Source organism: Neopelma chrysocephalum, unplaced genomic scaffold (genome assembly GCF_003984885.1).
Source record: "Neopelma chrysocephalum unplaced genomic scaffold, ASM398488v2 Primary Assembly neopelma1_59, whole genome shotgun sequence".
NCBI lineage: Eukaryota > Metazoa > Chordata > Aves > Passeriformes > Pipridae > Neopelma > Neopelma chrysocephalum.
This window is the reverse complement of record NW_020897714.1, coordinates 3,246,527-3,260,941: the sequence shown is the minus strand read 5'-3', so window position 1 is coordinate 3,260,941 and position 14,415 is coordinate 3,246,527. Positions and strand designations below refer to the sequence as shown.

Below are 14,415 nucleotides of genomic sequence, written 5' to 3'. Positions count from 1 at the left end.
CCCAGGAGGTAGTTTCTCCATTCTCACTGTTCATCAATGACTTGAGTTTTCACAAGCTGACAGAAAAATTCTCATGCATAGAAAAACCAGAAAAAAAATTTAGCTTTAGCCCTTGACAAGTTTTCTAGAGAGTTTCAAAAAGATAAAGACTACACATCCTTATGCTTTTTAAAGTATCTAGCACAATTCAGAGAGTGCCACAAAATAAATAGTAATAAGAAGCACTAAATCTTCTTGCTGGATTCTGACAGCCTCTCAAGTTTATTTATAACATTTAATAACACTTGGTATGTTGAATGGCTAAAATCACTACAATATATTCCAAATATATTCTACATAAATTGGTTTTCCAAGTAGTAGCCACTGTAGAGTATGTAGTTTTACAACAGTATTTGTTTTACAGATGGAACATGATCTTCTGATAGCTACATATCTATATTATAAAGAGATAGATAAGTTTAATTAGTCTCACCTTTTTATAGGCAATCCAGTCAAACACCCTGTCAATGTCTGTGGCTTGCTGCACCTCCTGGGATACTGGATGTGAACTGGCCAACCCATCCAGCAACATCACTTCATGTAGGACATCTGTCAGAAATCTCTGCTTTTCCTGAAATACAGCATATGCAGTAGTATCACAGACAAATACACATTTACAGCAATACCAAAATGATGCACAGTTATCAGAGACAGCTGACTAAAATCAGACCTTCTGGTTTGAATGTAGAACCACCATGACCTCTTACAAATAGAATAAGTATACAGAATAGGTTCAGACCAGATATTTTGCTGCAATGAAACTTGACTGAAATTAAATGAATCAAAATGTATCTGGAGGTGCAGAATGCAATGTTGATTAGGACTTTTCATTCACAGTTAAAAAGGGTGAGGAGAGAGGCAAAATGGCACAGTCTTCAATCACAAAAAGAGATGGATGCTACAAGTCATTGAGCTCATTTCATATGCAGATACAAAAATTTTTGACAGAGGTAGGTAAATACAATTACTACTGCTTTATTTAGCCAAGTTTAAGTTACTTGGCTCCTAGTGCCAAGTTCACATGGCAGGTCGACATGAGACAGGACAATGAACAGAGCTCATAGCAGTGTCACAGCAGATGCCTGCACTGTCTTTCATAATTCTGGTATAGAAATCCCTTCTCCTCAAGAGCTTGAGTCCTATACAAACTTTGTAACTTCCACCTGAAGGAAACCATTATTATCTCTCTTTACAAGTGGAAAAACAGCTGCATGTACAAGTTAAATGATATAGTCAAAGTCACATCAGAGGCAGGTGCAAACCCCAACATACGAATTTGTTTCTATACCTTCTACTGATTGCAGATTGTATGTCAAAACTGCGCCTATTCACTCTGGCAGCAACATTAATGAAACATTCCTGTATACTCTATGAACTGTGCTGCACTCATTATTACAGCACAATTAGATGGGGCTTTTTCAGCTGAGAAATGACACAGCTTAAAAACTCCTCATATTGCATTCATGTAGATGTCTGTAATCCTGTGTCAAGAAGAGCTTCATTTACTTTCTTTTTCAAGTCACAAATAAATGCAAAGAGTTAATTAAAAACTATGGAAAGTTTAAATGAGATTTTTTCACCCTGAAATGATGTATCTCAAACTTCATCTAAATTTTAACAGTTCCTGAATTAACGTCAACCTACTGCCATAATATAAAGAAACTCTAAGGAATGCTGCATTTTTTTCAAAAGCCACCTTGATGTCCTCAGATAAAATAACCACACAATTACATAATAAATTCTATGTTTAATTTCTTGTGTGGTAAGGTTTTGGTATCAATGTGTTAATTTAAATTATTTTTGTAAGACAGTCAAAAAGCTCTTCCAGTGCTGATCCATCTGGAAATAAACTTTTATGTTAAAATTCATTAGAGCACAAGAAATGTACATTAGAACACAAGAAATGTACCTTGAGCTGACTGTATATTCAGGCAATTAAAAACACAGGATGCAGGAAAGCCAATTACCTAACACACTCTCAGTGTTCTCAGCTGGCTGCATGAGGTAAGGTTTGTGAAGGGAAAAGCAATGTCTTGTTCATATTATTGTTAATTTCTAAATTTTCTCGGGCATATGCAGATAGTAACTGCCCTTTTTTAATGGGGAAAAAAATGTAGGGAAACAATTATTATGACAGTCCTACTCAGTAGAAAACTGCAGAGCTGTAAAGGATTGTAGACATTTTGGTTACACTTCACTTTCATTCTCCATTAGTCAGTAACAAAGTCCCAGTTTCAACAGATGTATGATATCACGGAATCACAGAACGTGCTAAGTTGGAAGGGACCCACAAGGATCATTGAGTCCAACCCTTAGCCCTGCACAACATCATCCCCAGGACTCACACCATGTGCCTGAGAGTATCATCCAAGTGCTTCTTGAACTCTGTCAGCCCTGATGCTGTGATCACTGCCCTCAGGAGCCTGTTACAGTACCCAACCAAAAGGTGAAGAACCTCTTTCTAATATCCAACCTAAACCTCCCCTGACACAACTTCAGGCCATTCCCTCGAGTCCTGTCACTCATCACCACACAGAAGAGATCAGTGCCTACCCCTCCTCTTCCCCTCACAAGGAACTTGTAGACTGCTGTGAGGTCTCCCTTAAGTCTCATCCAGGTTGAACAGATGGGTGACCTCAGCCACTCCTCACATGGCCTCCCTTCAAGGCCCTTCACCATCCTCACTGCCTTCCTTTGGACACTCTCTAATAGCTTCATATCTTTCTTATACTGCAGTGCCCCAAACTGCACACAATATTCAAGGTGAGGCTGCTCCAGTGCAGAGCAGAGCGGGACAATCCCATCCCTCAACCACCTGGCAATGTTTTGCCTGATGCCCCCAGGACACAGTTGACCCTCCTGGCTGCCAGGGCACACCGCATACCTGTATGTTACCCACACAGGTGTAAGCACGCAGAGGTATGGACCTGCCTCCAAATTCAAGTTTGGATATCACAACTGACAAACAGTTGCATGAATGGATTGTTACTGTTCGGAATTAACTCCTTAAAAGGATGCTGGATAATCACAAATTAATACCTTAAATACAGAGCCTGGAATCAAGGAAATGAGCACATGAGAAACATAAAGTGAAGATTTAAGAAGAAAAATACAAAACATACAAAAAGGACAGGCTACATTTCCATTTTCTGTTTGTTTCTTTGGTTATGTCCTGCAGGACTGAAAACAAGCATTTTAGACTCGTGATTGTTCATTCAAGTTACAACAGCTGAAAAGTCTTTCCTGAAATTTATGGCAGACCATCAAACTGGGATACAAATGGAATAGTTAGTGTGCCTCCAAAAATACAACCCTACAGTTTAGTGAGAATTAAGAAGGCTTTTGACCTTTAAAGTTAAATTTATTGAACTAAAAGGATTTCCAAAACATTCCCACCTTTTCCCTTTACTACAAAGCCTCTGAGAACAAATTTGAAAATGAGACTCAAATATACTTCCAGGAGGCGCAGAGATAAGTTTGCTGGTTAACAAGGGGCCTGCAGCTTGAAGAGGCAACAGGAGGCAGAAATGTAGAAAGAAACTAAAACTGCCTTAATTTTATTGCAGATACACTACCTCAGCTGTTGAAGTCCTGGCATCACATTAAGGGGAAAAGGCTAACACATGCGACCAAACTGCTTATACTGATAGAAGAGGGTCTTTTATTCCCTAGCTATCTTACCCCATGCAGTACAGTGGAATTGATCTCTTTTAACTAATACCTACAGGAGTAAAGAAACACCTAGCATAGAAATTGTAAAGGAAATCAATCTTGGAATGTGTTTAATGAGACCAGCAAGATGTCAAGATGATAGGTGACAGGTCTGCAGCTACACATGAAATAATGACAGAATGTTGTTCAAGATAACCGTCCTCTGAGGGAGTTCAACCGCAAGAGAAAAGCCAAAGACTGTGATCCACCCGTAAGGAAAAGAGGCTTCAGGTGAGTCTTGCAGCCAGGCTTGGAAAGTGTTGGTAGCCGCACGTAAGTGCAATGTTGTGCAATGCTAACAGAGGGCCAAGGGCTCTGAGCAGGAGTTGGTATTGCAGCACAGAAGTTTGAAATAAGGACAGAGCTGCTTCCACACAAATTTGAGCCTTCATTTAAAGGCAAAGAGGAAGCACCTCTGCTTCCTATCTTCCTACTGCACACTTTGAGTCCCAACTCTTCATCTCCTCTCCTCAGAGGTTTCCTTGAACTGTGGATAGTCAGTGTCTGGGACACCAGACCTGTGTTCAGAAGAAAAGACATGACAATTATTTCCAGTTGCTTTCCTTCTTTCTCTGTAGAATGCTTCCAGGTGCAGACACTGAAGTATTGTTATCAGATGAACATGTCTTTCAAATATTTACATTTTCTGACTATTTTTCAAACATCTGTGGTCACTAGATTCAAGTATTTGTCACTTCATAGGAATGACTTCTTTCAGTGCTTGCCAATAAGACCTCCTCTGCTTTGTACAGGGTTTTCCTGAAAGGCTTATCCTTTCTCTGTGCTCTCTCCTCCTTAGCCAACATTTCAATTCACCTCGTTCTAGGGAGAAAGGTTTACGGAAAGGTAGTGGTCACTCTTTGTAGTGGTCACTCTTTGTGTATTCATCTTCAATAAGGTGCCCACCATTCAACTCTAAATGGAGAGAAAGCAATTGTGAAATAATGTTTTTGGCAGAAAAGTACCTTCAAGAGACATTAAAAATTTATTGTGCATAATAGGATAACAATGATGTAATGGAGAGGGTTATTGCTGCTGATTTTACAATATCATATCAAGGCATAATGTAAGAGTACAAGTTAGCATGACAATAATGTAATACTTAAGTCATATAAAAATAATTTCTAAAAATTAATATGAAATACCTGGGAAAAGAACTAAAATGGAAAAAAAAAAAAAAAAGGAAAACATCCACCAGCAAAATAAAAGGAACAGCATAATGAAAGCCAAAACTGATAATTAGCATGCAGAAGAGATCAAAGGCCTCAATATTAAAAGCATCGCCTTTGTTCTGGGACAGCCATTTGAACACATTATGGACTGAGAAATCTATATGAATAAAGCTTAACATTGGTGTGCAAATCTGCAAATGATTTTCCTGACAAATTTTCTGAAAATATCTTCTTCAAAATTTAGAGCTTTACTAGCCATCAAGAATACAAAGGAGTTAAGTGATCTTTAATGCCTGAGAAAACAAGCATTTGCAAGACAAAAACCTTGGGTTTGTAGAGAAAGTGCCCCCTAGGGAAAAAGAAATAGAGGCAAATTTTGAAAGCTATCAAAGAACACCAACATACACACCACCATCAGTTGAGTTCTAATAAAATATATTTCAGGGTGAAGCTAGACAAACCAGAGGAATAACATCTATGAGCAAACCTAGGGTTCAGTAAAATACATTAAGGCCAGATTAGATCCACAGAGGGCCAAAAGCAAGTTCTTTCTGTCTACATGCTTATAAATCCTAAGCTGTCATAACACAATCTCACCAGTACTTGCAAAGGAAAGCAATGTTTCTTTCTCTCTTCACAAGAGTAATTTTTTTGTAAATATCTTTTGCAGCTTACAGACTGCTTTTTTTTAAAATTTACATCTCTGCATGTGTGCTTTAATTATGTGTACAGTTTGTTGAAGGAGACCTGAAACAGATTCTATATTTATCAGCTGTGAACATGTCACAGTTCCATGTTTACCTTCATAACCCTCTTTTCTGCATTTTCAGTCAAAGACCTTGCAAAATTTCTGTCCCCGTACTTGAAAAATTTTCACACTGACTGACAATTTTTGTTGTTATAAAACAAGGTAGATGTTCTAGGAGGTCATAGTTAAGGAAGACCAACAGCTTTGAGTATCAGCAAGGAGAACTGGATATGTATTGTCTTTTCAATAAATGCCAAATCAGATGCTCATGACCACTTGCTTACGTTGCCAAGCAGAAGGGTAGTCGATTTGGAGTTTTTAAGCAATTTCACCAGCTACTTCAACTTCTGTTTCCTCTCTCTGCTTTGTTTATCAGATATAGCTTTTATTTGGTTGTACACCAGATGCATTACAAAGTATGAAGCATATCCTCTAATTCAAAGTCCACAGAAGAAATCTGCAGAGGAAAATCATCTCAATTCAAGAAATAGTAAATAATACTTAAATGAAAAGTGGCTTCAAGATGTGGTTGGTATACTGAGTCAACTTCCAGCAACAACTGCCAGAGGTCACCAGCAATGAGGTATTGCACACCTAGATTCTGTTGCAACCTGAAAGTGATGAGATTCAGTGAGCTAAGCCGTGAAGAAACCACAGATGTTTTACAGGCACTCCAAAAATTACTTATCAATTATCAGTTTGTGCTCCAAGTTACTGTATACTGCCACAATTTTAAAATAAACAGTGGTAGCATACTCAGAATTGCTGAAAATTTGAGAAACAGTCTTTCAGTTAAGAATGCCCTCAAATATGCAACTAAACTGTACCATTGAACTTCCCATATCAACTATGTTTCCTGATGAAGTGCATATTCTTGTTTCAGAAGGGCAATCCTGCAGTGCGTCCTTGCCTTGAGGCAAAAGTTGCTGTAAAGTTTTTATCTCATTTTACTGAAGACAAGGGGTTACTAATTCAAAATTATGTGAAATTCAGCCAGGTGACTTAAGTTTTTTTCTGAAACTAAACCATCTAAAGCCTGAACTCAGAAGATTTGAACTCACATGACCCTAAAGCTCTCATCATTATGTCATTTAAACTGCTATCTCAAGATGAGCAGAAAATGACACAAAGAAAGAAGAGACAGTGACATTCTCCAAACCTGTACTTAATCTCTTGAATAAATGTTTCTTCTAAATGCTGATATTCACTTATGTCTGACCTCTAACTGTTAAGAGTTAACTGCTCAAATTTAAGAACTCCATATATTAATTTACCTTGCTAGAGCATTAAAAAAACTCACCTGTGTTCAGGAAGACCATGTGGAGATGGAAATTCATTTTCTTAGTTATAAGCAAAATTTAGTATAAGGACTTCTTAACTGGTATATATAAAAAGGGCTAGTAATAAGCAAACAGAAGACCTTGCACCTTACCTTTACAATCTCTTTTTTCCTGCCAAAGTCAATTATACATGAGATTCTAGTTAATTTTACATTGAAAGCTTCCCCCATCGTTGAGTTAAAACAGAAAATCACACAAGGACTGACTTCACTGCGTAGTTACTGGAGGAAAAACATTCCATGTGGTATTAATTGAAGGCTTACTTTACACCAGCATGGGGAGCCTTTAACCAAAAAAGAAAACGTGAAAGTAGTTTTAAAAAACGAGAGGCTGAATCTCACTCAATGCTGAGCCAGCATGATATTTATGTTGGGTTCGGAAGGATCAAGCAGGCTACAGCTCAGGTGCGAAATGCCAAAATAATAATGAAATAAATCAAAAAGGCTCACATCTTAAGTCTACCTCAAAACTTATATTATTTTCTGGGGTTTCTATGAGTCAAACAATGCCTCAGAAATCTTTACAGATGGAGGCAAACACTTTAGGAGGCAATGTGAGTTAAAGTACATAAAAGATATACATGTGTCTAATGGCTGCATTCGCTTTTATCATTTCAACCAAGTCAATGAGAAAGATAGGCAATTAAGATAATTTATCAATGTTTTGCTTATTTTGAAACAGAAATGTTGTTATGCAATCTCATTATTATTTTCAACTGTCTGTAGTAATGGCAGGATTGTCCATACTGTGGAACCTAATAATGTAAAGGAAACATGATTCACTTTAAGAAACAGGAAAGATGCCCTTCTATGTAGACACAAAGTTTTTAATTTAATACTAAGAAAAATTCTGACAAATATGATCATCCTTACTTATAAAAGTAGTAAGCAGACAAGAAAGCGGGAGATCCCAGAGCATCAATGGATCAAGAAGACGTAGGATTCAAAGTTTTGCTGATATACTACACCTTGACTCTGTCAATAAGGTTGTCAGCAAAGCAAACTTCTATATAATAAAGAAAAGGGAGAAGGCAGCGGGGGTCTGTGAAATGCTTTCTCAGCATCAAGCCAGGTACTGACTGCTAAAGTATTTGATGCTCGTTTGACGGATGTAAGGGCATATTACATGTCAGTAATTCCTGCTGTCACCTACCCCAATGCCACAGACATTCAAGGACAAATATGATGGTTCCTTCTACCAGAAAACAAGAAGGCAAAAGATCAGACAATAAATTCCTGTATCTGCAAGCCTCAGCTGAATTCCTTCCTTTACAGAGCCACATGCAAAAGATTTCAAGATAACGAGAGAAACAATCCAAGAGGAAGACGGAATATATAGCTGCAAACACGCCTCTGAAAGGAAGGTGATCAGGGTAGATAGATAGAGCTATGAAGTAGAAATTACCAGAATGTAGGTTTCTGCTACAATTTTTTCTTTTCTCTGATCCTAAAACTAGCAGAGGCCCCTTCCACAGAGGTGAGATTACCTTGAATCGGTCATTCTCATCTCTTTCTAAGTTATGAAGTAGCAACAGCCAGGGAATTCACATGGAGATGACTACCCTGAGCACACATCATGAAGCGAAATTCTCTAATCTCTTAGCAGAGACAGCTTTCTTTCTAAAATTATCCTGACAACACAGAAACAATTGATTAAACTTCCAAGACTTTAAGAATGAGATCTAAGACTAAGAATTTGAGGCATTTCGGAATAAGAATTTTAAAAAACTCTTAATTTGAGGGACAGATAGGCAAGAGGATGAAATGGGAAGAATGGTGAAATCCTTTCCATGGAAAATGTCTAACAACTGTATAGCAGAGACAGATTTCCTGCAAAATCAAATTTAGCTTCATCTGGTAAAAAGTAACATGCAGACTTATTTTTCAGCTGAAGGAAGGAAATGAGAATTTTTAGCTTTCATTTGAAGTAACTTAAATTTGAAAAAGGATATTAAGACCAGTGGTCACGAAGCTTCTCAGCACAGAAAACTCATCTTTCTCTTTTAAAACCTGCAAAACTTCATTCACTTCCTTGGAAGAGTTCTGATGTATCTTGCATTAACTGCAATGGATAATAGACACCTCCATCAGAATGCCTCTTCATTCTGTTCTTCACCCAAAATTTTAATAGGAGGATCCAGTACATAATGATGGCAAGTGTTTAATAAGGACTGGATTTCCTTTCTCATTAAGATAATGCAAGCCTGATGAAGTATGTAAATGCCTTCTGGACAAAACAAGAAATTTTAGACCTGTTGGAATGCTCAGTAAAGTGTTACAGCTCCATGACAGGTTCAGTCACTGTTACTTATTAGTCTTTCCTGCTGTAAAAGAGTCTATAAAACAAGTGAAGAAAAACACATATAAAGGAAGAACCTCAGAAGGAAAAGAAATATTTAAGCAAGCTGAAGAACCTAGAGAAGAAAGAGAAGCCATGAAACGTGTTTCAGGAAAAAAAACATGGATTTCTGCTTTGTGCAGAACTCGGTGCTGTTGGTTTAGGTTACAATGGTGTGTTATAATGGTGTGAACATGCCTAACAGATAACTCTCCTCCAGATTCTCAGCTTCAGCCATACCAAGACTACAAACGTCAAATAAGATGGACTCTGAAAAACACTCAGCTCTGCTAAAAGAGAAGCATCTTCAGACAAGTACTAGCAAACTTCAGGGGCTTATGAGCCTTAATGATGGAAGTTTATGTGTCTGTAGCCTATAAACATTGAACAACTTAGGTAGGAAGCTGTGGATAGATCCATTTTTTTCAGATGTATCCATACTGCCCAAGTTGCATTTCCAAACAAAAGTCCTTTTTCTGCAATGGACTACCAGTCTTCTGCTCTACACTTATTCAAAAGAAAATGTGAAAAAAAGTCTTTAGTAAACTGAAAAGAAGCTGAATTCGACATTTTAGTCCATGGGCTTCTTGAGGAAACTTTCAAGGTTAACACTTCAGAACTACAAGAGAAAGAAGTTAACTATATAACTTTCCCAATTCTTTAGAAATAAAGAGGATTTTGGTATATCACCATTTTCCTGATGCAAAGACCTGTGGTAACATACACCATAATGTTTTCTTTTATTTTTATTTCACGGGTATGACGTACTGCTGAGAAAACACTACCCGCAATGCTGGAATATTGCACTGTTTAGCCATCATTACAGAAAATCAACCTTGTAGTTGTGGTTTTTGCAACTGATTCATGAAGCTTGTACCGCATTCTTCACTTTTCAAAAAACAATAAGTTTTTGGAACAGTTTTTCTTTTTTTTCTACATGCTCACTTTAATTTTTTCAAGTTTCCAAATGTCAGTCACTGTGATCTAAACAGCAAATGCATTTTATACCAATAACAAACACCAGCAAGCCTAATTTCAGTAACTGTAACTTTTGCTTCCTCTTCCTACAATCTCTGTAATGAGGCTGAAACACGACAGTATTGATTCCTTCTCTAGTCTGCAAAAGAATGCAGCATGTTTAAATGTTTAACTCATTAAGAGAATCTTCTCATTTTCTAATTATTTAAATATGTCAATACGGTCATTTTTCTATCAAAGGCCATAGCTACTCAAAGCCTTATGAACAGTTTATGTCTACCTTCTTTTTAATTTAAGGAAAAGCTTGACAGATCAATATTTTTTCAGGCACAGCAGTATTTCTCTAGTTAATTCTAATTTATGCAGCACATTTCTGATTTCCCAGTTTAACTACCATACCTTGTTCAAGCCATTCACTTTGCCTGTATTCTGCTAAGATGCCAAGATTTCATGTGATGGGCATGTCATTTGCATAACAGTGAAGATTATATTAATTCCACAGAAATGTCAAGCAAATGTACTATATTCCAAATATTTTCTAAAGCAAAGTTATTCTGAATTTGTTAGACTGATAATGTGAAGAACAATTGACTGATGATTTGAAGATAAAATTCAACATATAAATGTTGTCATCTACGACACTTCACTATGCTAGAATCAAAAAGGCTTGCCAGATTTCATTGCAGTCATAATTAGAATCATTACATTGTAATTCAGGTTGTGTTCTTCATAAATATGAACAGAATGAGTTTTAATATAGCCAAAGCCAGGTAAATCCAACAAGCCTACGTATGCAAGACAGATGTCAGTACAGATAAAGATTTGTTTCCCTTTTCATAATGCAATTATAGACCAAAATTGACACCTTAAAGAAAAAATTACCATACTACAAAAAATTCAAATTTCACAAGAAGCAGACATAAAGCAAGAGTACCTGTATACAACTATTTTCAAAAATTAGCTTTAACTCACAATTATAGCATCTTCATTTCATGGTATACAAAAATTAATGGGATAAGAATACTCAATAAATCATCCAGAAATCAGAAAAAGAAAATTTCAGAAGTTAGTTTGCAAGAGTCTAAGCAAAACATCCAAGCTCCAACAAATTTCCATCAAACAATCAGGATTTATAATAAATATTTTGCCACTTAATTAAGTACCTATAAACATAAAAGGTTAGCAAACAAAAACATGTCTCCAATGGACAACAAAATCTCTATAGAAACCTTCAACAGGGTTCATACAAAATTTCCTTCTACTGAGGTCTCGTATCTCTTGTTTTTCTTATAAATATAATACAGCTAGATTACAGCAATACGTATAAACTAGACCTTACTGGGTACAATGTGATTCAACAGAAGAATTTCAAAATAATGTACCAGCACAGAATTTCCAGTGTGCCCTCAGAGAGCTCCTTTATTTGCACACCAGTTGACAAAGCATGTTCAACCGCATACAGCCAGAAATCATACTGAAAGCTAGATTCTCAACTCATATACTCCATGTTAATTTATGCTGCTAGATAGCCAAACAATAGCAGGAAGATAAAAAGAATAAACTTAGGGAGAGAACAGAATATTGTCAGAAAAAATATGATCCGTTTTATAGAATGTTTTGTGAAACATTTCTTTCCAATTTATCTTGTAGATAAAATTCAACCATATCAATGTTTTAAAAAATGGTCCAAGTTAAATCATAACCGCTTTAATCTAAAATATTTCTGAGCAGAGAGACAGTAGCCATTTTAATGCTGGGTTATGACAGACATGACATTATTTCCTTTGCAATAAATTGAACACTTTTGGAATGCTGTCAAATTATTTCACACCTAGTGATTTTGTTTCATTCAACATCTGATACTTGCATGCATCATTTGGTATTTTTCAGCAGTCCTTTTCTATAACAGAAGCAGGAGTATAACAGCAAAGCAACTTTTCTGTGGAGTTTCCACATTAACAAAATAGAACTGACTTACCATGTTCCACCCTGGGTAGAGGTAGTCTGTCCCAACAAATTCAAAATAGTGAGCAAAACCTTCTTTCAACCACACATCCTCCCACCAAACTGGAGTCACAAGGTCACCAAACCACTGCAAAGAAAAGTTCAAATGCACGACCTTTAGGAAACCATGTTTGCATATATTTCATTTATAAAGAACACATTCTCCACAAGTTTTAATAAAAACAGTAGTATACACCACCCACTGAAACTCAACTGTTTTTTTCATGTGCTAATTAATTCAGCCTTTACAGGATGTATAAGTTAATGAAGTAAAACATTAGAAAAGAAGAAGTGGGGAAAAGAAGCGTTTGGGACAGTATTCACAATGTCAACTTTAGTTATCTGAAGTAGATGCTCACCTAGGTTTAAGGGACTAACATACACACTGGACATAAAAAGGCTTCTAACTTGAATATTCTGATCCATTACCTGGTAACATCACTATGGATAGTATGAAAACTGAAAAACTGGGAAAACATTCCCCACCTCAGACCTAAATTTTAGCACTTCTTTCTCCACAATGTTTGCCCACTAAGATTTACAATACTAGCGATGCTCCTCTCAGGTCTTCTAAGGAAACCAGTTTTATATAATAATGCCATCTTTCTGTGAGTTGGACTCAGATGCCTAAAAGCAGGTAGTTGATGCCACTTAGAGAACATACTAGGGTATCTGAGATACCCACACAGGCCTAGAAAACTTCATAGAGGACTTACAGGAGAATTGCAGCCTTCTCAAACAGCAACTAGAAGCAGAGGTACCTGAAACTGCATAGGCCACCAATGTATATGCAAAGGAAGCCTACTTGAGGGTTGACTGCCTTTCCCATTCCCCCAGGTCACTCCTCAATTTGCCCTACTGACTTCAATCTAATTTAGCAAGAAGGACAGAAATCTCAAGGATAATTAAACTCCTATGAAAGCACATAAAGATCATCATCTGAAAAGAGGAGAAGAGCTGGAACTGAGGGTGAGGCAAGAACATATCCATTAGATACTCCTCTTAGTAAGCCATCAACAGACACAGTACAGGGCATGCGGGTGTCAGAGGGATTTTACACAGAGCTGAGATGACCATTGGAAGATGAACGAGGACAAGAATTCAAAGGAAATCAGATGTCATAAATTCTTCTGCTCATGGATGACCCTGTTTAAATAATTGTAATGGCCCTATGTAACCTGAATCACTGTAACACCAGTGGTAGGAGTAGAAACATATACGCTATTATGAAAACATATTTCATACTCTCTGTAGCACTGTTTTTGCCCAACAAATACCAAAACTTTGTTTCAGTAAAATTATGTCAGTTTTCTCATAATATGAATAAAAATGAGAATAATTAATAATCAACAGAAATAATTTTGAGCTTTCATGTGTTTGCAAGCTCTAAAAATACACAGAAAGGGAGCAGAAATTAAGTATTCCACAGGCAGAGACTCAGATTAGAGCAGAAGAGCTGCTGCTGAACTATAATGAGAGTGAAGAATGAATGAAAGTGGAGTTGGCCAATAAGTAGTTTGCTTTCATGACATCTGGCTTGTTTGAAGGCTTTGTCTCGGACCTGAATGAAAGGTCTTTCTTCTGTGCATGTCTTTGCAGAGTGAGAAAAGTGCCAAGGAAGGATCAATGCTGCAATGAGGATCCCTAGCGAAGTGAACACTAGTGCTTCAAAGAACACACAAGCAGGAAGATTACCAGATTGCCACACAAGGTTCAGTAAATAGGATTTGAATGAAAAAAATGAAGCAAAACGTGACTATGAATGTCACTAACAACCAACTTAAAAATTTAGGGAGAAAAGATGAGGTTGATAAAAGTTATATTCATACACTAAGTGAAGCTAAAATTAATGCACACTCAGTGAGCATAATGTAGTTGAAGGCTACCAATAAATTAACTCTCTATAGGGCTGCCAAAGATAGATCCTGTTCTTAAGAACATTCAACTGAAAAGACAAAGAAATATTGGAAATATATTAATGTAGCTAATGCATCTTCAGAATTTGAAATGTTGAAATGAATATAACTTTCATACATCGAGGAGTATGACAGTTATATTCATACCAGAATAGGTTGATTAAATGATT

The 14,415-nt window shown here is 36.8% G+C and overlaps 1 protein-coding gene across 2 annotated transcripts in view; it reads right to left on the bottom strand.

Annotated features, from left to right (window-relative positions):
* Positions 1-14,415, bottom strand: part of TRHDE (thyrotropin releasing hormone degrading enzyme) — a 215,319-nt gene that overhangs the window by 111,348 nt on the left and 89,556 nt on the right. Inside the window, exons 5-6 of one of the 2 annotated variants that reach the window (XM_027679720.1) lie at positions 12,304-12,417; positions 473-610 (exon numbers count right to left, since the gene is read on the bottom strand). In XM_027679720.1, coding sequence (XP_027535521.1) covers positions 473-610; positions 12,304-12,417 — 252 coding nt within the window. The remainder of the gene's footprint in view (positions 1-472; positions 611-12,303; positions 12,418-14,415) is intronic. The other variant, XM_027679721.1, reaches the window with a different exon arrangement.